This window comes from Hakea prostrata, unplaced genomic scaffold, assembly GCF_041222555.1.
Source record: "Hakea prostrata isolate BN-2017 unplaced genomic scaffold, UWA_Hpros_2 contig_12, whole genome shotgun sequence".
NCBI lineage: Eukaryota > Viridiplantae > Streptophyta > Magnoliopsida > Proteales > Proteaceae > Hakea > Hakea prostrata.
The window spans coordinates 1027815-1055481 of NW_028291131.1; the positions used below are offsets into that span (position 1 = coordinate 1027815).

Genomic DNA, 27667 nt, shown 5'->3' on the forward strand with positions numbered 1-27667 from the left:
TCTTGAATCAACAAATTATTTCTGGTTTAATTTTTCTTTTTGGGTGTCCCCTCTTTGGGTAGGTAGGCTCCCCCGCATTCATCACCTTCGTCCCTTTAGGCATTTGGGTTTGAAGGTTCATATTGGGCAGAATTCTTTCTTACCCAAAAACCAAATTTTGGTAGGCCCCCTCTTCCACGTTCGAGACTCAGTACACCCCAGAATCGCCTTCAACATTTCTAACAATTTCTCCCAAAATCCTGTTGTGTTGCTCCTCTTCCACATTCAAAACTGAGTCCACCTTGATGAGGATAAAATAACATCCAGCCAGGTTTATCCACGTTCGGGACATAGACTCCTGTCGGGAATGGTTCAATCATGGTCGAGACTAGTTCAGAGTTCGAACCTTATGTGAGGAAGAAGGAACTCTGCAATTAAGGAAATGAACGTGATCCCGTAGAATTTGGGATACGTGATTTAGTCACAACGGGTAACTACCACTAACAAAAGGTGGACGATTGTGCTAGGAAAGGTAACTGTCACTAACTCCAAAAGAGCGGTAAAAACCCTAAGATAGAACGGCTACAAAGAAAGATCATGAATAAATCCAATGATCTAGAACAAGAGGTAAACCCTATATAACTATAGGTTCACGTACAAGAGAGGGAGCTGAATCGTTTCCCCCCATTATCATTTTTAATGCAAGCTCTGCAACTAGCCAGAGCTCTTTGGGCATCCATTATTGACCTAGCCTTCGGAGGTGGCCACCCAACTGTGCGATCGGGCCACATCTAACTGAATTTGTAGGTCATTAAAGAAGGATCTAAAGGCTTAACCATTTTTGGACGCATCACACCCAGAACTCTTTCAACGTTTCCTACAATTTATCTCAAAGCCCTATTGAGACCCACCTATTTCAATGTTTGGGAGAGTGAGAATCCCTCAATGCCTGGGGACACTTATCCTCATCTCTCCTAGAGTCTACCAGTGCATATAACACCTTTTGAATCCAAAACGGATCCTCATCTTCCACCAAATCTGAATTTTAAATTTGATTCAATGAATTAGTCTGTTCAGCCTTAGGAGAACCCACAATCAAGACAACCTCCATTTGGCATTGACCCCTCAACGATGGGACTCCTCTCATCCCCAACCTCTCTCGGCGGATTTGTCTTAGGACTTGCTAGAACTTCCATGGCCGTTTGCACTCCCATCTTTGATTTATCTCTGCATTGTTGTGTAGGTCCTTCACGATGACACACCAAACATTTTATCAATCCATCCTGTTGGGTTTGGGTGTCTTGTATTCTAAAAGCCCATATAATTATAGTTTGGGCTGTATTTGTAATTGGATCAGGTTTTTTGCCCAATTACTTGTACATGAGTAAAATTGTAATTAAATGAGAATTTGGGTTTTAGGTTTCCCTTTAAATAGTCTCTATGGGATAACTTATGTGAACTAATCCCTATAGGGGATTGGGGAACCTATCACAGGGATAGGGATTGGGGGCAAGAAAAGGGGTATCACTTTGTAAGGTGTGGGAGTGGTGTGAGGTTTCCTAAAAATAATGAAACTTTGAACCACGTTAAAGTCCTCTGTGTGTTTTTTCTTGTATTTCTTCTTCATTCATGGTCGTGCATCCATATCCCTATCGCATGTCCATATCACCTTCTGTAGGAAGCTAAAGACATGGGAAATACTTGGTTTGAATCTTCCAATTTGAATTTCTTCCACATAAATATCACTCTCTCTCAACTCCACCAGGATTCAAGCATAGTGACTAGTTGATCCCACTCTTGTTCTCCTGTCAAGTAAAACTAGAAGACCCAAAGTCTTTGCGATTGAGAGGACGACCTTCTTGTGCCAATATTCTAGAGGTATGGTTGCGGCTGTAGAGAATGAATATTATTGCTGCCATCATTGAAAATGGATGAACTAAGTTCCCACCTTCCACCAACCTCAATGCCAAACCTCCATCATATCTCCCTCAAATTTAAACTGAAAGATTATGAAACCCTTCTCCAAAGAGTGCAAAATCACAACTTGACTTAATTTCCAGGATTTCCTTGTGAGATCCTGCAACTCATCCATAGAAACAAGTAGGAAATTGGCTATGCCGATGAAGGAAAATGAACCTGGTTTCATTGCAGTTCATATTCCTGCTGGGGTATCATGATCCTCTGGTAAGAACCAGCCTGTATTGGAGATGGAAGAGAACCAATTGCAGGCATTGATGAACCCACAACACCAGCATAAGACTTCATTCCTTCTTCCCCACAGAACCCTCCATTAACAGTCTCCTCTTGAAGTGTTTGGCATAGAAAGGCACAATTCCTAGAAGCCCCATCTTCTCCCAGAGCTTCTTTCTCCTCACTCATTTTTTGCAAAATCTAGCATACACTTCTTCTCTTTTCAATAGTTACATTATCTTTCCTAATTTTGGAAGTTCAAGTTTTGTATTCTTCTTTATTATCTATAATTATTTTTCATACTGCTTCAGCTGGTATTCTTATGGTTAGAGTTCTTTTTCTTAACTGAGTTTTTCTCCCAAAGTTAATTCTAAAATATCAATAAGTTACTACAATTCATTTTATAAATCCACTACTAAATGTGAGCTACGAGAAAGGTACAAAAAACTGCCACTATTAAATGCCGGAACATTTCGTGGCGGTTTTGTGGCAGTCTAAAGAATTGCCATGGTAGCGGTTTCTGGTACAATTAGTGGCAGATAGAACCCCCACTAATGCCCCCCTTTTTTTGTAGTGGTTATTGTTCCTAATTGAACATGACTGGATCATTAATAACTGCAACTGTCTATCTTTTTAATATTTTTCTATGCAAATTTAACTTTTTTAGTTATTTACGTACTTTATTTCAAAATTTTATTTTTCTATGTAACAGGTTCAAATATATATAAGGGTGATACTGGGACTCCAATATTATTCAAGATGTTGAAACACTGAAGGTGGAAATGACTGGTATTTAGATGCTTGAGTTTCAACATCTTCCCAGAAGGGCATGAGTCATTCCAAAATATGATATGGTTGATATAGTTTGTGTTGGATTTTCATGAATTGAGCCAGTAATTACAAAGATATCTCTGACAACTTACAAGCATGGATCCTTTTGCAGAATCAAAGAGTATAAATATATGGATACAATTTTCTAACTATTCTCTGACCATTTTCTTGGACGGGTTCTCTGCTTCTTCACACTTAGTACTTCTACTAATTTTATCCATTTCATGGGCATGCAAGAGGCGCTCGACACCTACCCTTGAAAATTCAAAACCAATATTGAAGAATAGACGCATGGTCGATTGGACAATCTTTGTATGTTCCGTAGGTCTGACTATTTGGTATATGATCGTATGCATGGTAAACTACATATCAGGGTATAAACATGGTTGGTCTGATATTAGGCGTGTTTCACAATTAGACTTATCACTTAAGGCAGTTACCTGGTTTGTGATCTCTACATTTTCACACTTCCAATTTTCTCATTCAAGTGAGCACAAGCTTCCCATTTTACTAAGGATTTGGTTCTCCTTCTACTTCCTAATGTCGTGTTTATATCTAGTAATACATGCTAGGTTGCTCTGGGGACATTCTTCCCCACAATTCCTCTTATTGTTCTCTGATGTTGTGTCCATTATTGTCGGATTGTTATGTGGTTATGCTGAATTGTTTGGAAAGGGTCAAAAAGGTGAAGACTTCCGTTTTGTTGAGCCTCTTCTGAAATTCAATGCCACTCAAAACAATGGCGAAAATGAAGAACAATCAAGTGCAGGAGGAAATAATGTAACACCTTATGGAAATGCCAATCTTTTTAGTATTTTTAGCTTTGGTTGGATAGGCCCTCTGCTTGCACTTGGGAATACAAAAACATTGGACCTTGAAGATGTTCCTCAGCTTGCAAATTCTGATAGTGCTAACGTGGTATTTTCTTATTTTAAAGATAAACTTGAATTTGATGGTAATGGAAGCAGTAATGGTGGTCAAGTAAGTACACTCAAGCTAGTGAAGGCATTGATCTTCACAACATGGAAAGAAATTCTATGGACAGCTGCATTTTCCATCATATGCACTTTGGCTTCATATGTTGGACCATACCTTATTGATACCTTTGTTCAGTATCTCAACAGTCCTTATCAATCAAAACATAAAGGATATGTATTGGTGTTCATTTTCTTTCTTTCAAAGCTCATAAGGTGCCTCTCAGAGAGGCACTTGTTCTTTCAATTGCGAAAGATGGCAATGAGAGCCCGTGCTGCCTTGATATCAACAATCTATGAGAAACGTCTTAAGATTTCAAGCCAATCAAAGCAAGGCCACTCTAGTGGCGAGAACACTAATTTAATTACTGTTGATGTTGAGAGGATTGGGCTTTTTAGTTGGTACTTACATAATATATGGAAGGTGCCAGTTCAAGTTATTCTAGCATTATTGATCTTGTACAAGAACCTCGGTGTTGCTGCATTTTCAGCTTTATTTGCAACAACAATTTTGATGTTAGCAAATATTCCACTAGGAAAACTACAAGAGGAATTTCAAGGGAAGTTAATGAACTCAAAGGATCAACGGATGAAGGTGACATCTGAAGCATTGAGAAATATGAGGATCCTCAAGCTACAAGGTTGGGAAATGAAGTTTTTGGCTAAGATAATTGAGCTCAGAAACTTTGAAACAATATGGTTGAAGAAGTTACTTTATACATCGACTATTTATGCATTTTTCTTTTTTTCCGCTCCCATGTTTGTATCTATGATCACTTTTGGGTTTTGTGTGTTGATGAGAATTCCACTAGAATCGGGAAAAATCTTATCTGCAGTTGCAACACTTGAGATATTGCAAGTGCCCATTTATATTCTCCCAGATACTATCTCAATGGTGGTTCAAACTAAAGTGTCCCTCACAAGGGTTGCCTCATTCCTCAGTCTTGATGATCTTCATCTGAATATTGTTCAAAAGAATCCAAACAATAGTACCAAGGTTGCCATTGAGGTTATCAAGGGGAATTTTTCTTGGGATCTGCTCTCCTCGAGTTTTACATTGAAAGATCTCAGTTTTCGAGTATGTCATGGCATGAGAGTGGCTGTTTGTGGTTCTATTGGCTCAGGAAAATCAAGTCTACTTTCATGCATTTTGGGAGAAATTCCAAAGGTATCTGGAGACATTATGTTGAATGGGTCGAAGGCATATGTTCCACAATCACCTTGGATTCAAAGTGGAAAAATTGTAGAAAATATATTGTTTGGTAAAGAGATGGAAAAGGAAAAGTATGAGATGATACTCGAAGCATGTTCATTGAAGAAAGACCTAGAATTGTATGCTTTTGGAGACGAGACCATTATAGGGGAGAGAGGAGTCAACCTTAGCGGTGGACAAAAACAAAGAATTCAGATTGCACGTGCTTTATACCATGGTGCTGATATTTATTTGCTTGATGATCCGTTTAGTTCTGTTGACGTTCATACAGGAACTCATCTATTTAAGGTAACTACCATTTGGACCCTACTTTAAAAGCTTTCCTAAATAAAACTAAATGCTCTTGTTTTCATGACCAAAAGTTTGAATTAGAAAATGAGTAAAATTTAGGAAGAATGAAACTATGTCAATCTAAACAAATAAGAGTATATATACACATAATATTGAAAATACCTATTTTTGGATACAACCATGCTTGCATGCCATTGTTTTGAGAAATAAATAATGAGAGAAACATCATAGCCTAATCATTTGGATTATGAACTAAATGTAGGAGCATATACATTATCATTCCCTGCATCTTGAATTACATATTGCATCCATATAATATCTTTGTGTGTGACTTCTTTGATGTCCACACTTTTATAAGGAATACATCGTTAGTCAATAATGTTACTTCCACAAGTTAAAAAAATGGTTCTCTTGAAAAGTAGTGGGCATTCTTGTCTTTTTGACATCAAAACCTAACCTCCTTTTTTGATACCCTTAAAACTCAAAGTTTCTTCCCTGATTTATTAGCTTTTTTGGTCAAAGAAAATTATTATTATTATTATTATTATTATTATTATTATTATTATTATTATTATTATTATTATTATTATTATTATTATTATTATTATTATTATTATTATTATTATTATTATTATTATTATTATTATTATTATTATTATTATTATTATTATTATTATTATTATTATTATTATTATTATTATTATTATTATTATTATTATTATTATTATTATTATTATTATTATTATTATTATTATTATTATTATTATTATTATTATTATTATTATTATTATTATTATTATTATTATTATTATTATTATTATTATTATTATTATTATTATTATTATTATTATTATTATTATTATTATTATTATTATTATTATTATTATTATTATTATTATTATTATTATTATTATTATTATTACTATTATTATTATTATTATTTTGGTTTTTGTTTTGTTTTCCTCTCCTGTGTAACCATATATGATTTCAGCACCTAGAAACAATGAAAATGCATGGAAACATGAAAACTGTTTCTTACCTAAAAACAGGGAAATGAAACAAAAATGTTACCATACAATCCCTTAGTGTTCTCCAATTTCACTAGAAATAATTTAAGAATTAGATATTTTAAGAATTTCTTTATGAAGAAATAAATTTTATTTATCTTTATTACAGGAATGTTTGCTAAAAGTTTTGGACTCAAAAACAGTAATTTATGTTACACATCAAGTAGAGTTTTTACCTTATGCTGATCTTATCTTGGTAAGAATGTTATCTTTTGTTTCCAAATTTTACTTTTCTCGATCTACCCAATTTGAGAATGATCTATCTAACTTCTGTTATTTTGATAGGTTATGAAAGATGGAAGGATCACTCAAGCAGGAAAATATGAAGAAATTCTTAGTTTAGGAACTGATTTCATGGATTTAGTGGGTGCACATAGAAAAGCTTTGGTAGAACTTAATAATATTGAAAAGGGGACTGTCTCCAATAATTTAATTGGTGACAAGACAGATGGAAATATTTCATATCAAGAAGACTTGTTTGAAGATGACTACAAGGAGAGAGAATCTAAAAGTCATAAAAAAGATAAACAAGTTAAGCAAGAACAACTTGTCCAAGAAGAAAAAAGAGAAATGGGTGGAGTTGATATTTCAATATACTGGAAGTACCTTACTAGTGTCTATAAAGGAGCTTTTGTGCCGCTAATAATACTAGCACAAATTGTCTTTCAATTTCTCGCCATCTTTAGTAGTTACTGGATGGTTTTGGCTACACCTATTTCTAAAGATGTCACACCTCATGTCAAAGGATCTACTCTAATATTTGTTAATGTTGTTTTGACTTTTGGAAGCTCTCTTTGTGTACTTATGAGGTCCTTACTTGTTCTAGTTTTTGGATACAAGACAGCAACTTCACTCTTCAAAAGAATGCATAGGTGCATTTTTCGTGCACCTATATCATTCTTTGATTCAACTCCAAATGCAAGGATTCTAAATCGAGTTAGTAAGCATGCTTATTTACTTTGAAGTTCTACTTTGAATCTATCTAACATAATTCTTATACAGGTATCGACAGATCAAAGTGCAGTTGATACTTCAATTCCACATCAAATTGAAGAACTTGTTATTTCAGTCATGGAATTCTTGGGAACTGCAATAGTGATGTCACAAGTGGCATGGAAAATGCTAATATTTTTTATTCCGATGGCCGTGACATGCATATGGTATCAGGTAACTATATTTTCACTTCCATTCCTCATGATTAAGAATTAAATCAAGATCACACATACTTTCTCCCTAGTTACCTGATATAGACTCCATAGTCTGATGCTTACATATTTGCACCCCAAATGGAGTGGGATACATAATTGTAAAATCTACGGGTTTGATATTTGTTTACGGGACAGATGCATGATATCTATGAGAGGGGATGACATTGCAAGGTAAATAAGTAACGATGAAAATTTAATGTGTGCTTTATACAGGCTAAATTTTATGCCCAATGATCGAACTTATCATTTGATCTCTTCTAAATGACAAAATATTTGATAAAGGAGCTGCTTGCCTAGTTTACAAGAATGTTTGTATGTATTGAATTAGTAAATATATATATATATATATATATATATATATATATATATATATATTTTCAGTTACATTACTTGAATAATAAATCAGTTACTAGAGGGAGCAAGTAGTATTAAAGGTCCTAGTGTTAGAAACCGATGGAGAGGAGAGAAGATCCAAAAGTTTTAAGGAGAGAAACACATGGGGATGGACAGACCTTACGGCCTCCAGGAGGTGGGGGGCAGATCCAGCCAGATCAGGGTTGGAGGAAGAATGTCTCCTATTCTGGGATTGTGGGGAAGGGTTCGGTTGTTTCTGTGGATGATCTTCCAGAGACAATTCAAGTTGTGAAGTATAGGCATGTTGTGATTCCACAGGCTGATTGTGTGATCCAATGGAATCAATTTAGGTCTGCCCTCATCAGAAGGTTTGATTTCAGAAAAACTACTATGGATGTGGTAAAGGAGGTGCAAGCCTGGAAAGGGGGAGCCATTGTCAATCTGCATCTCATAGGGAAGGGTTTTGTAATATTTCAAGTTGCAATGGAGGTAGATATGGCGGATGTACGGTGACGTGGTCCCTAAAGGATTGGTTTGCAATTGGTTTCAATGATGGAGGCCTGATTTTAATATCAATGAGGCACAACCTTCTACCAAGTTAGTATGGGTGCACTTACCAGAGCTGCCATTAGAGTAATGGCACATTCGTGTGTTGTTTTCTGTCATAAAGGCAGTAGGTCACACCGTCGCTCTTGATAATCGAACAAAGCAGGGAATTTTTAGTACTTTTGCTCAGTTCTTGTTGAAGTAGATAAGAACGGCAACCGTGTGACTGAAGTGCAAGTCAAGCATTGTGAGCCTGTTTCAGAGAAGGTCTTTAGCTTCCTTCTATTATCTCTCTATGAAGATGGAGAAAATTTGTGTTTTGTGTATAAGAGATTCAGCCATAGTGCGGCTCAATGTCCCCTCAAGAAGATTTTCCAATTGGTGGTGAAAAAGGGGTTGCCGGAGATGGGGAAAGAGATTCCACTTGCTAGTTCACTAGAACATGAAAGGGGAGAAGACTTGGATAGTCAGAAGACTTGGATACTATATTGGCTGGTTTGGTGGATGAGGTGGTTGAGACTCCTAATCTCTCTCTCTCTCTCTCCTATGATGAGCCGAGACCGTCAAACTATAATGGTCCGACAAGGGAGAGTTGGATGAAGGGGTGCAATCTAGGAGTTTCTTTCTTGAAAATGCAAGTAATGTTGACATAGAAAATTGTTGGTTCACTACATGGGAGATAGCATGATATTTAGATTCATCATTCAATAAAAAGAGAGAATAGAATCTTACTTGAATATGCTAATTCCAAATAGTAACGTAGAGGAAGTAAAAATAAAAATAAAAAGATCCATGTAGTTGCTCCTCCACGCCTTTTTGACACCGGTAGATTTTACAATCACAAGGATAGAGAACACAATCCACAACCCAAATATCATTGTGGTTTAATGGTAAAAAACAAGATCGAACAAGAAGAAATGAGCAACCAAAAACCAGTGTTACTTTCTTCCTTTCTTGTGTTTCTTGGAGAGAGAGAGAGAGAGAGAGAGAGAGTCTAACGAATCAAGTAACTTGCTACTAAGTGGGATGACGGTTACCGATGTATTCTCATATATTGTAATGGCCTAATATGTGAGTTTCCACAACTGCCCTGGGCATACTCAAAATTCCCATCATCTCCCACTTGCACAAGGGCAAGTATCGATCTCTCCATCACAGTGTATCCCAAAAACACATGAATATCCTGATATACACATTTTGATCTCTCCACTATGTATCCCAGAAACATGAACCACTTGTGTCCTAGACATCACATCCACAAATCTTACTTGTAAATGGGTCGTGTGGCCGGTGATATACCTACACTCATGAGAGCCAAACTGAAAACCTTCCAAGAAGGCCAAGATGACAACATCACTCAAAGGAACACATGAAATAAGCATTAGAATACCATAGTGTCCTAGGTTTATTCAAACTCACTAGACAAAAGTTATCTTGATTCCTCTGAGAGATCACATTCTTGTTTTTAAAATGTTTGCTATTGCAACTAATACAGCTAGCGCTAGCAACCACTTTTAGGGTGCAGTTTAATCAAATATTTCTTTTTCCCCCATATCATCACTACACTTGGGATTGACTCATTTCCCAGTAATGCCCCTTAAAGTTGAATCAATCATGACCATGGGAAACCCCCCAAAAGTAGCCACGTCAACCCCTCGTTTCATGTTGTCATCAAAAAGTCACTAAGGACACTAATGGACCATAAAGCCCAAGGCTCACACAATGAAAACAAGCAGGGATCCACCCTCTCATTTCCAATGGTTGCTGAACACACGTAGTATGATAAACATGTTATAGTGGAGCATTTTATACAAAATTGAACATATGTCTCTCCCAACACCACACAAGTCTTAGTCTAGCCGCACCACTTGCGCCCAACCCGAGTTTCTTTGTTGGTTCTACCCTAGCGTCACATAAAGTACTTGCATCTAGCTTCTAGCTATGGGGAACATGTATGGTGGAAACATTCATGTTGATTCTCTTTCACCATAGAGAATCTTATTTTGATTCCAAAACTAAGGTGACATCAAGATTATGAATCGACTTATAGAAGGTCAGTCATTATTTGTCTCATCTCCACTTGCTACCAAAGCGCCAAAGGCAAATGCTTATGTGAGTGAGCCATTCTCATGCCAGAGGCAAATGCTTATGTGAACATCCTTGGCTATAGGTGGTAAGATGGTCAGCGATCATCTGACATGTAGATATGTGCTTAAGTACAACTTTCTTCCTTGCTACAGTGTCTCTAACAAAATGATATTTCACTTGTATATGTTTGGTCTTCCCATGATACTTGGGGTTCTTGACATAACTACGAGCTACCGTACTATCATAGAAGACAAGGGCAAGCTCTTTGGATGTCAACACAAATCCAGTAAGTCATAGCCTTCTCAACCAAACAGCCTCCTACATCACATCTAAGCATGTCACATACGTTGCTTCCATGTTCAAGAGTGTTATACATGTCTTCTTCTTGCTACACCACAAAATGGCCCTGCTATTCAACAAGAAAACATATCTAGAGGCTAATTTGCGCTCATCAATATCTTAAGCCCATTCGACATCGCTATAGTCAACCAATTGCAAATCCAATAGTTACTCGTTCCTCTGAGATATGTCAATATTCTCTTGACTATTTTCCAGTGCTCTCTGGGTTTGATTGGCACTGACTAACCAAATCCATTGCTTTAAAAAATTTCTAGTATAATACACATCACAGCGTACATAAGGCTACCCACAATACTGGAATATGGAACTCTTTCCATTTTGGTTTTCTCCTCTGGAATCTTAGGACCCATGTCAAAGCTCAAATACAAACCCTTCTCCAATAGAGTATCCATTGGTTTGCAGTTGTGCACTTGGTGTCTCTTCAAGACATTATCAATATAGGTCTCTTACGATAAACCTAGTAATCTCTTTTGCCTATTTCTGACAATCTTGACACCAAGCACATAGCTTGCTTCACCCATGTCTTTCATAAAAAGAAAAATGGAAGACAACCATTTCTTAATGGTTCCAATAGCTCCTTGCTATTGCTAGCCATGAGTATGTCATCTATATACAATGTCATAATGAAAAAAATAGCATTGGATCTATTGGTGTAAACATAGTGGTCATCCTCAAGCGTGGAAAAACCATTTTCCATTATAGCTTGGTGGAAGCGCCCTATCTACTGTCTAGATGCTTACTTTAAGCCATATATGGACTTTTTGAACTTGCACACTTTGCACTCTTGTCCCTTAGCTTCAAAGCCTTGATGTTGATCTATATAGATATTTTCCTCAAATTTCCCATTGTGAAAAGCCGTCTTTATATCGATCTGGTAAAGCTCTAAGTCCGTCTAAGCAACAATGGCTAATATGAGGCGGATCAAGGGAAACCTAACCATTGGAAAAAAGGGTTTCCTCATAATCAACACCCTCTCTTTGAGTGTTGCCCTTAGCTACCAAACTTGCCTTAAATCTCTCAATAGATCCATCCACGTATCTATTGATCTTAAGAACCCACTTGTTCCCAATTTCCATTCAGCAATAAGTCAACCAAGTGCCAGACATGGTTACACTCATTGACTCCAACTCTCCCCTTATAGCTTTTAGCCATTCCTTTGAGCTCATTCCTACGAGAGCTTCCTGCATGTTCTTCGGTTCCTGCTCATTGAGTGGAGTCATCTCAGTTTCCTCAATGTAAGTATCTTCAGGATCTACCATGTAAGCTTCATCCTCTATGTCGAAAAGTCGATGAGGAACTTGCCCACACTCATTATGACACAAATGCATGTTAGATTGATAACCCTCTAAGGGAGATATCACATTGCACTCCCACTCCCACAAGGTTCTTATGGATGAACCCCAGGTTCACTATCCATAATCTGAGTCCCTTGAGTGATAAGATCATTATATTATATTTTAAAGAATTTTAATAATTCTTTGTTAATTCCTGCAAGAGATGGAAAATCATTTTTTAAGAATGTCATGTCCCTAGACTTGAGTTCCATTCTCCTCTCACTCTCATATAGCTCATAAAGACATGGCCTTTGGAGTGTTCACAATCTATCACAAAGATACACTTTTTCCCTTTGGATCCAAGCTTCCCATATTGGTGAGAGATAGAGTGAACATATGCTGCACAACCCCATGCCCGCATGTGACTCAAAACCGATTTTCTTCTGGTCCACAACTCATATGGTGTGAAAGGAACCAATTTTGGAATTTTATCGAGGATATAAGCTACAGTCAGCAAAGCATTTCCCCAAAAAGAGATGGGTAGGTTTTCCTAGGCCATCATGGATCTCCCCATGTCTAGCATCGTTCTATTCCTCCTCTCAACAACCCCATTTTGCTGTGGAGTCCCTGGAATAGTAAGTTGCCTATATATCCATTTTCATCACATAACTCTTTGAACATGTTAGAGAGATACTCTTGACGTCTATCCATTCTATGAGTTTTAATTTTCTTATCTAATTAATTCTCAACTAAGTTCATGAACTTCTTAAAGCATTCTCGAGCTTCTGACTTGTGAGAAATTAGATAAATATGACCATTCACATATAGTCATTTATAAACGTGATTAATAATTTTGTCCTTTCCTAGTTCACAAATTCATGAATCCACAAACATATGAATGGATAATTCTAGAAGAATTGAGGCTCTTAAGGCCTTTTTGAACGGTTTTCTAGTTGCTTTTCCTGCTAGACATGATTCACAAAATTGTAATTTAGATAAGGAACCTTGGCCCAATAACCCCTTCCCTTGCTAGCCTGTTCTTCATATCAAGTCCAATATGCCCTAGTCTAGGATGCCACACAACATAATCAATACGCATAGTTTTTTGGCAGAAAAAAGAAATATTTGAATTAGATAAATTGTTAATTGTATCCAATACAATGAAACCGTTTCGGAAAAAAAATCACTACCATAAACCGTATCTCCCAGATATCAAACCATAGAGTTATTCTCAAATACAACTTTAAAACCATGTCTAATAAGCAAAATAACATAAACAAGACTCTGTCGAATATCTAAAGCATACAACACATCATGGAATAACAACGTCCGACCACCCCCTGAAACTAATTTGCAAGTGCCAATTCCTTGGATTTCCACACTTGAGATATTCCATTTGTTATTCTTTTGCTTACTCTTGGAATATACGATGATATTCGACGAAGCTTGAACATTCCCTTGTTATGTGTTCTGTTGCACCTGAACCAACAATCAACAAAGGAGTTAACTTAGCGAGTATTAAAGTGCTTGTTGCTTAACAAGATGAGGTATAACACAAAGTACATACCTCCTGCTCAGTGCAATCGGGAGCAAGGTGACAAGCTTACAACAAGATGGAAATCGTAGGCAATTTCTTTTTGCCTCCTTTGGTCCCCCTGGAACTCTTGGGGTCATTTTTGTTTCTGTTCCCACCCTTATTACCTTGCTTGGGATGTTCAGATTGAGGTTTATCCTTTTTGTACTTAAATCCTACACCTTTACTGGCGCTCACTTCAGCAGGAAATACCTCAATGGGAGGGGCATCAACCATCATTCGTTCCTCCTCCAACTCAAAGTGTTTGGAAGCTTAATCAAATGTCTTGACATCATTAGCATGAGTCAAAAAGATCTTCATGTGCTCCCAAGACTTGGACAATGACCTGATTACTGCAGAGACTTGTTCCTCATCAGTCTGTTGGTGCCCACATGCGCTCAGCTTGCTTATCATGTTGGACGGCGGTTATATGCCTCCTCATGGTATGTCCTTGGCGCATCTTATAGCCATTGAATGTAAGTTCAAAATGGCAACTTCTAGTGGTGGAAGTCCCTCCACTCTAAAACTTCATTGCCTCCATACATCAAAATGCATGAAAATTCGCAGATTTTTTTTTAAAGAGTGTAATTTTCATGGATTAACAAATTCATGCTAATTATACAACCCTACTAGTCTCTAGATGATGATGACTTCATTGAATCTAGGAAAAACTAAAGGAAAAACACATGGGATCCTTCCACTTGGATCATTCAAACAAATACATCTAGTTATCCATCTACGGTTCCAATAAAACCTTGGATCATTCCACATTGGATCCATGGATTAACAACCATATTTAGGAGGAACAAAAAAATGTGGAAACCTAGGGCTCTGATGCCAATGTTGGTTCACTACATAAGAGATAGGAGATAGTAGAATTTTATCTGGATATGCTAATCTCAAATAGAGAATGCAGTGGAAGAAAAAATGGATCCATGTAGTTGCTCCTCCTTGCCTTTTGTCACCTGTAGATTTTACAATCACGAGGATAGAGAACACAATCCACAAACCAAATGTTGTTTTGAATTAATGGTCAAAAACGAGATCAAACAGGAAGAAGAGAGCAACCAACAACTAGCGTTCCTTTATTCCTTTCTTGTGTTTCTTGGAGAGAGAGAGAGAGAGAGAGAGAGTCTAACAAATCAAGTAACTTGCTATTGAGTGGGATGGCAATTGCCACTGTATTCTCATATATTGTAACCGTTGAATATATGAGTTTCCACAATTGCCCATGGGCATATTCAAAATCTTCAACAAAAATATTAATTCTCAAGGGAGGGCCCACTTCCCTCAACGGAATGAGAAAAGTCTCCTAATTCAGTTTCTAAATAACATGTGGATGTGGATTGCTCCACGTCTTTCCTTTGATAGGTTCCACTCTAAAGATTCCTTGGACATGGAAGAGGGTTTGTTTGGGGTTCTTAATATTTAATAGATGCCAACTTAAAGGAGGACAATTATTCAGCCAATATTTAGCAAATAGGGGTAGTCTTAGCACACATATAGGGGCTAAAGTTGCCCCAAGACCAATGACTAGATCCAGGAAGGCTAGGGTCTATGATGACCGTGGAGGGAAGAGCAGCGTTGTATGTGGTAGGGGTTGATGGCAAAGTCATTAGTCTCTTGAAGGGCACACTCACAACCCTTTTAGCAATGAGTTGGTCAATGGTTGATTGGTCCTATCATTTATTGAAATGGAGTGAGTGGATCAGTTTGCTCGTGCGGTGGAGGGTGACAAAGGGAAAGGCAGGGGCTATCCACCTTGTCAAGAGGTACCCAACCTATCCTAATCTCACATAAAAATTTTATTATAGAATATTAGAGGCATGAAAAAGAAGGCTGCTGGTAGGGCTTTAAGTCTATCACTCCTTTGTCATTCACCTGACTTTTACTGTTAGTGAAGCTAATGATTGATGTTGTGCAAGCTCCAGTGTTGTTCTTAATTAGTTGAGGTACCGTTGTGATGCTATATCGAATGTGAGGTTTGAGGGTGTCTTATATCTGTGGCTCTTATGGAGAAGGGTGGACCATCGATCAGTTGTAGTGGGTATGTCTGATACATTTATTGCCGTGGATTTTTTTTTGTGTGGCAAGGGAAAAGGGTTTTCTTGGCTTCTGTGCATGCTAGTTGCTTTCAAAGCCGTCTTAGGGTTTTGTGGAATGATTTGTTTACAGTACTTCCCAAGAAAAGTCTAGTGGTCGTTATAAGGGATTTTAAAGCTACAAAATTGCCTCTAAGAGAAGGGGTCCAATTATATTTAATCTTGGTTTCACTGCTGACTTCCAAGGGCAAGTGAATGGATTCTCTTTGTTGTTTGTTGCCTCCCATGGTAGACTTTTCTCTTGGTGAAATAACCGTCCTTCATGGTTTGGGGCTTTAAGGCTTTGGGCAAAAACTACCTTCCCAAACCTGATTTTGGCGCTGGAGGAAGCTTAGGTAAGGCTACCTTTAATTTAGGAGAAATTAAAAAGTCAGGGGATGTCGGACTCTCTATTTGCTCATGAGGCTGATGCAAATACTACGTTATTAAAGGCAATGGACTTGCATGATAAGCTGTGGAGGCAAAAGGCTCACGTTAGGTGGTTGACAGGTGGTGATGGAAACTCTAAATTCTTCCATCTTTTTGTCAAAATGTGAAGAGCTAAAGCAAAAATCAAAACCTTAAATAGGGACAATGGATCTTGGGTTGAGGGCCAATCACAGGTTGCTGAGTATGTGGCATCATATTATGAGAGGTTTCACAGGCAACAACCCTATGTGAATCATTTAAATCTTTTTTCAGTCATTCTTAGAGTGCTCACTCTAGATCCAGATAGTGCTCCTGGTCTCAATGGTTTCCCGAGTATTTTGTTCTGGCATTATTGGGATGCTATTGGCTTTGATTAATTCTTTGCTTTTTGATTTGCATCAAGTTGGATGGCCAAACAATTTTATAACCCTTATTCCCAAGGTGGAGGGTGCAAATACCTTAGATAAATTATGGAGCTGCCTTTGATTTGGCAGCTTATATTTCTCATGGGCATTGGCATTTTCCTCTTGTTTAGTTAGATGCCATTAGGTCTATGTTAGGAAAGGCCAGTGTTGTGGAGCTGCCTTTGATTTGGTAAGAACTAACAATAGAAGCTATTGAGTACTGGAGTTAGATGGGAATTTCACTACCCAATCGGCATGGGAGTTTATTCGATCGAAAGGCATAAGATTTAGTGGTTAAAGATAGTGTGGGGTGTCCATCTTCAGCCTAGACAATGTGTGTTTAGTTGGAAACTATTTCTCAAAAGGGTGGTCGTGGATGAAGTAGTCAAGAAAAGGGGGGGTGTACCTTGCTTCTTGTTGTGACTTGTGTGGGCCAGCGGAAGAAAGCCTGGATTTCCTCTTTGTCATGTACCTGTATGTGGCTACTTTATGGTCACAATGTGTCTGCTATTTTTGGCTTCAATGGGGCAATTTGTTGTCAGTAGAGGATGCTTGAACGAAGAGGAATCACAAGAGACATGAAGGGCAGAAAAGGGAGGTATCTTGAGATTTTTGTGAAGTCATGTATGAGCTGCGAATGGGATTCTACAGGTTTGAGGAGCCATTAGGGCAACATGAGCTTGATGTCATTTGAAGGCTTGGCATTCAAGTGCAGGTTCAGTCTCATAGGGATCCTTTGGAGGTTTGGTGGTTGCTCTCTCCTCCCCCGAAGCTGAATATTGTGCGATCTAGCGTACAAGCTAAGTTTGAGGCTTTAGTTAGAGGGTTGTTGCTGGCTAGGTTGCATATTTCTATCTGCTGGATAGAAACGGACTCAATTGCAATGGTCTACGCAGTGTATTGAAGGAATCGATGATCATGCAGCGATGCAAAGGATTGCAAGGGCAATTGGATGCAATTCATTGGAGATAACATACTGTTATTGTGAAGCTAATCCGACAGCAGATTTTCTGGCTAAGTCAGCAGTGATGGGAAGACTCTCTATTGAAATCTTGGGGTGGCTGAGTCACATAAAAGCTGAGTTTGGTCGGGATGCTATGCAACAACCAATATTTCAGCTTGCAAAACATTCCTTGTTTGGTTTTTTTGTGTGCGGCTATTTCGCACTGTCTAGTCTTTGTGTGCTGCGAATTTGTGGCATGTCCAGATGTGTTTTATTGGATTAGTTTTCTTAAAGAGGGACCTTGGACGGAAATTATTTTCATGACCAAAAGTTTCACTTGATAAGGAACTAGTGAGCATCGGGTGTTCCTTGCAATTGCTTTTCCCTTTTCTAATAAAATTGATCTTTCTATTAAAAAAAAAAAAATCAGTTAATAGATAGCTAATTTCTAATAAAACTATCCATTGATCAATGAAAAAGAAGCTTACATTGCTAGACCTATATATGAAAGAGACTTATCTTACCAATCCAGCATATTTGGGCCATATGCGAAGACAATATGGTAATGAAAAGTCTATCTTTTTGTTGTCAATAAATCACATCTAAACAAGCTTTTGATTTTTATCATCCGATATAGTTAATCTAGAGGTAGAAATAGTTTTTCTGATTGCTTTATGATTAAATGATAGTAATTGAGATATGTTGTGGAACATTGAATCTAGTTTTTCACTATGATTTATCTATTGGAATCTCTATTTCTCCATCAAAGGTAAACTCATTGGAAATTCATGGGGGTCTTTGGTTTAATTCTATATCTCTTTCAAATATATATCACTTTAGCAACCATAGCTCGCAAGGATACATCTATTTATTTTCTGAACAAATGGATCAGGCTTTCGTTATTATTAACTAAAAGATTACACACAGAGAGGAACCAAAAAGTCAACCTTGCAACATCAGTCGCCTCCATTACACCCAACCTCACTTGCTCCTTTGTCTTTAAAAAAGCAAAACAAAACTGTCCTAAACCCCTTAAGTTCAGGGATAATAAAATAAACTAAAACATGATGCCGGGAGTTGCAAAGCATCCCAATGCAACTCTACTTGATATGCTTACGCCACTCCCCAATTGGTGTTGAAGTCTAATAGCCACTGACTTTGCAAGGAAGTGAGCAATAGGATTAGCCTCATGAAAGCAGTGGGTAACCCTCCACTCTATACCTTCCAAGTAGCTCTTCAAACCATACCACTATTGCAACACAAACCAAGGAATCCGAAACTCCTGTATAGCCAACACTATAGACACCGAGTCCTTCTCTATCCATAATTTTTCAACACCTAAAGAACGAGTAGCTGCTATACCTTTGATCAAGCCAATAAATTCTGCTTCAATGCTTGACTTGACACCCAGTTCCTGTGGAAGAAAGTCAGCACTCTGGCAATTGAGTCCTAAATTAGTCCACCCAAACAGATTGGCTTGGATTCCCAAGAGCTGAACCATCAATGTTGAGTTTACACCAGCCACTGAGGGGTGTTGCCACGCCACCTCTTTTGGAGCCTTACTAGGCTGCACTTTAATACGAATAGCAATATGCTTCACCGCATCTAAATCAAACTTCCCCAAACCCCATCCACTTTATATATCTCCATCCGCAGCTTCATGAGAATTGATTTGAAAACCCATTCCACCCCTCTTCCGACATTCTCATGTCTCCTACTACTATGCTCCAGCCAAGTGAAGTAAGGGACAAAAATGAATCCCTTCATCCACATGCTGAGTAGGTGTGTAGCTTGTACCTTACATCTCCACCAAGCCTAAACCTCAGCAACCTAAGGCTTTGTATCCCAGTGGATCTCAAAGAGGGTATAAAACTTCCTCCTAAGCACCTCAAGAAAACTATATTGAACAATGAAGGGATTAAAACTTTTACCTGCCTTTCCACATTGTACACATTTAGATACAAGTAATAATATTCCACAACGTTGCAAAAATGAATTGGTAGGGAGCTTCCGCAACATCAGCTTCAACCCAAAAGGACTTTGCCAAGGGAGAAAACGCACACCCCATACTACCTTATGCCAATCAACCACCTCATACATTCTTCTAAGGAAACCCCATGCTGATTTCAAGGAGAACATCCCATTTGTTTCCAGCTTCCAATGGCAGTGATCATTGGAGTTAGTACTGCTCAATTCAATAGTTTAAGCAGCCTTTATAACAAAACTCAATCTATTTGACCAAATAGAAGGAAAATTCCAACCATCATCATGCATGAAATCACCAACTTTAACAGAAAATTTCTGGAAGACAGCAGCCGGCAACTAAGTACACTCCGCAATAGAGAAAGGGCCCAACCACCACTCAGTCCAAAAATCTGCAGCTTCACCATTCCCTATTGTTTACTGTTTATGTTCTCCAATCCTCTCCCATCAAGCATTACCCTTCTTCAATGAACCATCTTTATTAACAAATCGGGCTCGCCAGAATGCACCCATCAAAAACACCTCGTGTTTGATCATCCATGCAAGTCTGCAAAGACAAGAAAAGTTTACATCCCTCAGCCTTCTACTTCCATCCCTACTTCCTCCTTTTGTCGACACAATTGCACCCATTTCACTGTCGCCAATTTGCTTTAATCAGTCCTCCCATACCAAGTTTTACACATGCCAATAAAGTTGCACTCATTAGAACCTTATCATAGATCCTCAAACTCAAGTTTTACACTTTGCCAATAGTTGGAATATTCTATCTTGTTCTTCCCTTTTGATTTTACTTAGTCATAGACTAGGTTGTAGGCCTATAACTCCGCATATCACCCACCTCTTTTTTAGTTTTCCAAGATGTTCAGTGAAGGATTGTTTCTGTCCTTGTTTGGAGTGCACAATTTCATGCTGTAGCTCAAAGATTCCAGATGCATTATCGGCTTGACATACATTTTGCTTAATGCATTGCATAGGTCCAAAGTAGATTTAGAGTATGCAAAAATCTCATACACATTGGGTTCCATGGAATTGAATGTCCATGTCATAAAAGAGTGATCATTGGCCTGCCACTCATCAAATTTTGGGTCAGTATGTTCTAGAGGATTTGGTTGACCTATAATATTTCTAAGTTTTGATTGGCCTCCAAGAGCAGTGGCCACGGCACGAGACCATAGCAAATAATTTATTTTCCTTTAGCAAAAGAGAAGTGAGATGTTGATTATGCATTTCATCTGACACGGATTTAGCCTTTTTTTATGAGCTGATTAGAGGATTCCTCTTGATCAATTTTTAAGCCATGCTAACAAGTCAATAAGGCAAATAATAGAATAAGTAATGAATTTTGCTCAATCAATGAAGCACATATATATGCAACAGAACAAGGGGGATTAAAGCAACAACACTAGTTACAAAAAAATTGAATAGAAGAACAGGACCTTTGATGAATCTAATCTACAAACACCAAAAATCTCCACAACCTAGAACTCTAATACCATGCAAAAAATTGACAAAGCGTAGAGGAATTTATGAGGTTCAGTCCTCAGTAGAAGTCTCCTCCTCAGGATGAATTTTCAAAATTTTTCTTATCAGCTTGATTGAGGATTGCATTGAATTTAGAGTGCAAAACACAACCATGCCGCTATACTTAGATAGAAATTAGAAAGGAAATAAAATAAATAAAAATATTCTACAATATTACTTGTGTCTCTTGCCATGAATAGAGTACACAATCTTGTACATAATATTTCACAATATTGATTATGATGTCTCATGCTATGAATCAAGCACACAATCTTCCACAAATATTTAAAAATAGATTGATTGTGTCTCTTACTATGAATGAAGCACACAATCTTATCGTAGCAACACTACTATACTCAATTAGAATGGTGTCAATCATATAATTTAAAATTGCTCAGATTTAAGAATTCTCTCATATAAAATTGACAGCATTTTGTTTTAGCTATATAATTTGTTGCCTTGTATCTAACATGCAGTTTTGTGAACCTTGTTTTGAAGCAATACTATACATCTACAGCACGAGAATTATCGCGACTAATTGGAATATGTCAGGCTCCAATTATACAACATTTTGCTGAATCTAGTTTAGGTGCATCTATAATTCGGTGCTTTGAACAAGAAGAGAGATTTATCAACACAAACTTCAACCTAGTTGATGGGTATTTAAGGCCCATATTTAATTTTTCTGGTGCAATAGAGTGGTTATGCTTCCGCATGGATATGTTAGCATCCATCACATATTTTGTGGCTTTGATTTTCTTGATCTTAGTGCCAGAAGGAGTACATAGTCCAGGTAATTTAAGAATTGAGCTTAAGATTTTATAAAATCATTTTTAAAATGACTTTGATCAATTACACTAAAGTAAAATTTATATAATTTCATTTTTTTTTTCTTTTCTCTCTTTAGGTGTCATGGGTTTAGCTATCACATATGGGTTGGGTTTCAGTATGCATGCAGTTGTATGGGATATATGCAGTCTTGAAAAGCAAATCATATCTATTGAGAGAATATTTCAATACACATGCATTCCTAGTGAACCACCTTTATCAATAGAAGAGAATAGACCAAGTCACGAATGGCCATCACGTGGGAAAATTGAGATTGTTGATCTACAGGTAATCTAGATTCCTTAAGATTTTACCTCGTACGTATTTCCTTCTCTTATGCAACATCTTCTAAATCCTAATATAGTTAGATTGTTCTTCCTGCTATTTTAGAATTATTTCAATATTTAGAATTTGATTGTTTATTATGTTTGTAGGTCCAATATGCACCACACCTTCCTCTTGTTTTACGGGGTCTCACATGTAATTTCCCTGAAGGAATGAAGATTGGTATTTTTGGAAGAACGGGAAGTGGTAAATCAACTCTAGTACAGACTATTTTCCGTATGCTTGAACCTACGGCTGGCAAGATTTTGATAGATGGTATAGAAATTTTTAAAATTGGTCTTTATGATTTGCGATCAAGATTAAGTATCATCCCACAAGAACCTACAATGTTTGAGGGGACCTTACGAAGTAATATTGACCCTCTCGAAGAATACACTGATGAACAAATATGGGAGGTAGGTAATTTTATTTTTTCTGGATGAATGGCAGGTAGCCAATTGGATGTACATATCTTTAGTTACTTTTTAATTGTACGCAACAATCAGATGCTCACATACACAGAAGCCCACTTCTTAATAGATTAGTTAGGACATTCATCATGATAAACTTTTTCTTTTTCTCGATGTTTTTAATTCTTTCTACTAAGATATTTAATTCTTCACAAATGTGTTATATATATGAAAAGTTTGGCATAAGCTTTAGAACATTTCTTTTCTTTTCTTCTTGGGTGGGTTGGGAGGCAGGTGCTTAAATGATCCCCTTAGATAGAATTTTAGGGAAATACACTAATTATTATTGCCTATTTTCTTTCCACTTTAGACTTTGAAAACCCTAATTTTTTTTTTTATTTATTTCATCTTTTCCTTAAAGCATGTTTAATAGTCATTTTTATGCCATCTGGAATAATAAGTTGACATACATTTATTTTCTTCTAGGCTTTAGATAAATGCCAACTTGGGGATGAAGTAAGAAAGAAGGAAGCGAAGCTTGATTTTATAGGTTGTTCTCTTCTCATATTTACTCTATATCATAGTTTCCAACAATGTGAACTATTTGTAATTTATATAACTTTTAGTTGATAACTCAACCTGTTTTTGGCAAGTAGGGAAAAAAATGAAGAATAACTAACTTTTCATATGGTAGCTATTGCAGTGAGTGAAAATGGAGAGAATTGGAGCTTGGGGCAAAGGCAGTTGATCTGTTTAGGGCGGGTGTTACTTAAGAAAAGCAAAGTGTTAATACTTGATGAAGCTACCGCATCAGTGGATTCTGCAACTGACTGCATAATTCAACAAACACTAAATAAACACTTCTCAGGATCTACAGTCATTACAATTGCACATAAAATAACATCAGTTCTTGATATTAATATGGTCCTCCTCCTCGATAATGGTTAGTTGCTAATAATTTCTGTAGCATAATTGAATGCTTCAATGGAGCTTAGCCGTACATCTTCCCCTCTTTTTTTTTTGTCTTTCCTAACTTTGATGTTATGTTTTCTTGTTTTAAACAGGACATATACTTGAATATGATTCTCCATCTAAATTGCTACAGAACAAATCTTCATCATTTGCAAAACTTGTAAGGGAATATACGCAAAGATGTAGCTATTAGTTTCTGAACTGGTATATAACTGAGATTTATATATGTAGGATTTGCACTGGACGATTGAGATGCATTGTAATTTTCTGTATGACAGTATATTGTCGAAATCAAAGATGGTGGAATAGATTGATTTAAGTTTACATTAGAATTCAGATATGTATAGTAAGGGTACTAAAGAAGATGAGAAGATAAAAGGCAGGGTTGGAAATATTTTATTCATGTATGTTTTGTAAACCTTGTAATAAGTTTTAGGCTTCCACAAACATATATAATCTAGCATATTGGTGGAGTTGAAATTTTGTAGACAAATAGAACCAAATGTTCACTTATCCAACAAAAAAATTCCCATAAATTCCGACATCAGGATGATTTAATTTATCTACTAGGAAAATATCCTCAGCTAACTATTAAGTTGTCTCTTTTCTGCCTAAATTGTTCTTATAATTTTGCTATAATTACATTTTTCAGTTTTCCCTCTTCTCAAAAATTGTCATCTACAGATCTTCCATTTTGGCCTCTAAGTCTCGAAATTCGATCTAAGAGAACGTTTGAATTGTTCCTAAATCCAATCACATGGAATGTTTTACTCCAAAAAAAAATAATGTATGGTTGAGGTTCTTCAACAAAAAGATATTTGGTAGGTAAATGAAAATTTTGACCATCAGGTGTTCCACTGATACATTCATTTTTTTTTTCTTCTTTTTTCTTTTTCTCTTTTAATAATTTACCAACAACACAACCATACATTATTTTTATTTTCAGGAAATCAAGTGATTTACAACTTAACATGGGAATGTTTCACTTTCTTGCTTCCTTCTATTGCATCTAGCTTTTTAAAAAGGTAACATGTGCTGTGTTCAAAACATTTTTGATGTGTATATAGTTCAATCTTTGTTATGTGGATGATATAATCCTCCTTGGCAATTTTTTTCAACGGTAAATGTCCTTTCATGGGTATACACAAGTTCTAATATTTTAACTTAAATGTGAATAGTTTATGGGTGGAATTCAACAAAAGTTGAGATACCTTGAGTAGGTTTATATCTAGGTCTCAATTGAGAATTCTAGCTAGTATTTCGAAGAACAAAACAAGGAGCCCTACCCATGGAACTTTCGCTCATTCTCGGACGATTGTCCCTTTACACCCAAACTCATTGGTTCCTAACCATAGCAAAAGGCTCGCAAAGAAATGTAGAATCTAAATCTGGGATGCATTGTTGCATCCCAATCAAGCACCAAACAAGTATGGGGCCACATGATAGTTCTACCCCATCATTTTCATGGTTGCTCAAATCAACCAATTTTTTTTCAATGTTTAGGATGGAGGAACATGTGGAGATGAAGTCCACAAAAAATCAAATGTCATAACGTTAATAGGGCTAGGGTTTATTCCATTTGCCAAATCTCTATCATGTGAGAAATCATTTAAAGCTAAAGATCTACGAATATTAATCTTTAGTAGTGCATGCAAGATTTTGTACGATTATACGATTACATCATTGTGATCAAGTTACGGGACTATCACCATTATGAATCCCATACCCACTGGAATGACCAGAGCCTTGTGCATTGAGTATGTCATTTTACAATTATTTGAAAATCAAATGACAATTGAACTTGAACTTTTTCTTCTTCTTCTTTTCAATTCTTTTCTTTTAGTAAAAACTCAAACTTGAACAACATGTTTGGCAAGTTAGGGTTCGGCCGAAATTGGCATTTCTTTTCATTTGATGTGAAACAAATGTTCCTTCTTTATAATTCAAACACCCTGTTTCTTGCAAAACCCAACTCTTCCTACAGAGGCACAAACCAGCTCTTCATTGATCCCTCTATTTCACTATGACCCAAATCATTCAATTGCTTGGATTTCTGATAGGAGCATACTTCATTGTAAGAAAAATTGTACTTTTCCGTTCTTGTTTCCTATGGAAGTGATCGTTGGTTGTAATATTTTATGGTTTATTTATTTATTTTTATTTTTATTTTATCTATTACCTTTTTCCTTGTGTAATTGTAGGGTTCTCAAGCTGAAAATTCCTTCTCACAATACTGGAAAGAACATATTGGTCTTTCACGCCCTCCATATTGGTTAGCTGCAAAGGCTTCTCCATTAAGCCTCCAACAAACAACAATATTTATGAGGCTCATTGAGAAAAATGAATTGGGCTCCCAGCTACATTTATTTTGTAAGCAAGCAAATATTGTTTGCTCTACAAATGTGCAGGTAAGGAAGGCAGCACACGACATAGTCTTGCCACCAATATCCCAATGGAATGCTGTCAAACTAACATACAACCTTCCAAATAAAACACCACTATCAGTTGCAAGCCAAGGGGGACTGCCATATTTCCGGAAGTCAATGGTGAAAGAAAGAGGTTTCATTAGTGTTCTTGATCTGAGAGATGCAATGCCATATAAATCATTCTTGCCACGACCTTTGGCATCAAAAATTCCATTTTCTTTAGCTAAAATTGAGGAGTTGAAGAAGATTTTGGGTTTAATGGGTGAATTAGATATGGATAAGTATATTAATGACACCCTCAAGGTATGTAACAAGAGTCCTATTCAAGGTGAGCAGTGTACTTGTTTGACTTCTGCTGAGGATCTAATTGATTATGTTGTTGAGAAATTAGGGCAACATGTGCGTGTTTGGAATACCAAAAGTGTCATAGGATCATATGAAAATGTTACAATTGGAGCTGTGAAACTCATCCATGGAAACCTCTCTGAACCACCAGCCTTGTGTCATAGTATGCCATTCCCATTCCAAGTCTATTATTGCCATGTCCTTCAGAAAGTGAAACTATATGCAGTTGATATACAAGCTCAGAAGAAAGTGAATCATGTGGTCATGGCATGCCACTATGATACTTCGAACTGGAGTCCAAATCATCTTGCTTTTCAGCTGTTGGGGTTTGGCCCAAGCATAATTGAAGTCTGCCATTGGATTAATGAGAATGGAATGGTCTGGACAGGAACTCCACGTTGAGCAACATTGTGAACATTTGATTATCTTCCAATTCTCGTATATCATTTACATGCTACTATTTGTGCTAATCTATTTCTAAGCTAAACCGTGGTCTGTTTGCCCAGATTATTATGTCTTTGATCTACAAATCAGCTGTTGAGGATAATTGATGATAACTTTGAAATTAAAAGCTCCTGCTCCACCGGAGCAATTCTACAGAAAAAAGAGAAGTTGAAGTAATAGGTAAATATTATGGGGAAAAGCTTTTTCTCGGAGAGTAGCATAGCGTGCCAAACATAAGGACAAATTGGAATGTGCTTTAACACATCAATAAGCGTGAGATTTCTATATTTCATGGGGGTGTTTCGCTCATTTTCTCTATCATGTATTTGGGCACAGCAGCCCTGCTCCCATAAGTATCTTTTCTTCTCTGACTAGTAAGATCACGCATGCAATGCATGCAATGCACGCATTGATGTATATTCAAATATGAATTACCTAAATTGATTTGTGCAATTTAATTTTAGATTGCATTCTATCCCGAGAAAACTTGAACAAAACTTCATCTTTTTAATTGTACGGATTTATATTAGCCAATAGGTATACCTTAATTATTGAACCTACAACTAAGATGAGATTATTTTTTAGTGCAGCAGTGCAATTATTCTAACA

At 36.9% G+C, this 27667-nt stretch overlaps 2 protein-coding genes across 2 annotated transcripts; both read left to right on the plus strand.

The window, feature by feature from the left end:
- Nucleotides 1-3096: 3096 nt before the first annotated feature.
- Nucleotides 3097-23819, plus strand: LOC148999396 (ABC transporter C family member 3-like). Its single transcript, XM_089141186.1, has 9 exons — nt 3097-5475; nt 6655-6741; nt 6831-7481; nt 7548-7712; nt 21808-22102; nt 22217-22425; nt 22572-22877; nt 23358-23421; nt 23575-23819. Exons 1-9 carry the CDS (start codon nt 3097-3099, stop codon nt 23817-23819), a joined length of 4401 nt encoding a protein of 1466 aa, XP_088997312.1.
- Nucleotides 23820-23855: 36 nt separating this feature from the next.
- On the plus strand, nt 23856-27016 carry LOC148999397 (polygalacturonase-1 non-catalytic subunit beta-like). The gene is made up of 3 exons (XM_089141203.1): nt 23856-23868; nt 23936-24003; nt 26045-27016. The coding sequence occupies exons 1-3, from the start codon at nt 23856-23858 to the stop codon at nt 27014-27016; spliced, it is 1053 nt and encodes a 350-aa protein (XP_088997329.1).
- Nucleotides 27017-27667: the final 651 nt, after the last annotated feature.

Coding starts and splice junctions, on each gene's coding strand:
- LOC148999396 (XM_089141186.1), top strand. CDS start 3,097: ATGGATCCTTTTGCAGAATCAAAGAGTATAAATATATGGATACAATTT. Junction 22,103..22,216: donor AGAAGGAGTACATAGTCCAG/GTAATTTAAGAA, acceptor TTCTCTCTTTAG/GTGTCATGGGTTTAGCTATC. Junction 22,878..23,357: donor CTGATGAACAAATATGGGAG/GTAGGTAATTTT, acceptor ATTTTCTTCTAG/GCTTTAGATAAATGCCAACT.
- LOC148999397 (XM_089141203.1), top strand. Junction 24,004..26,044: donor CTTCATCATTTGCAAAACTT/GTAAGGGAATAT, acceptor GTGTAATTGTAG/GGTTCTCAAGCTGAAAATTC.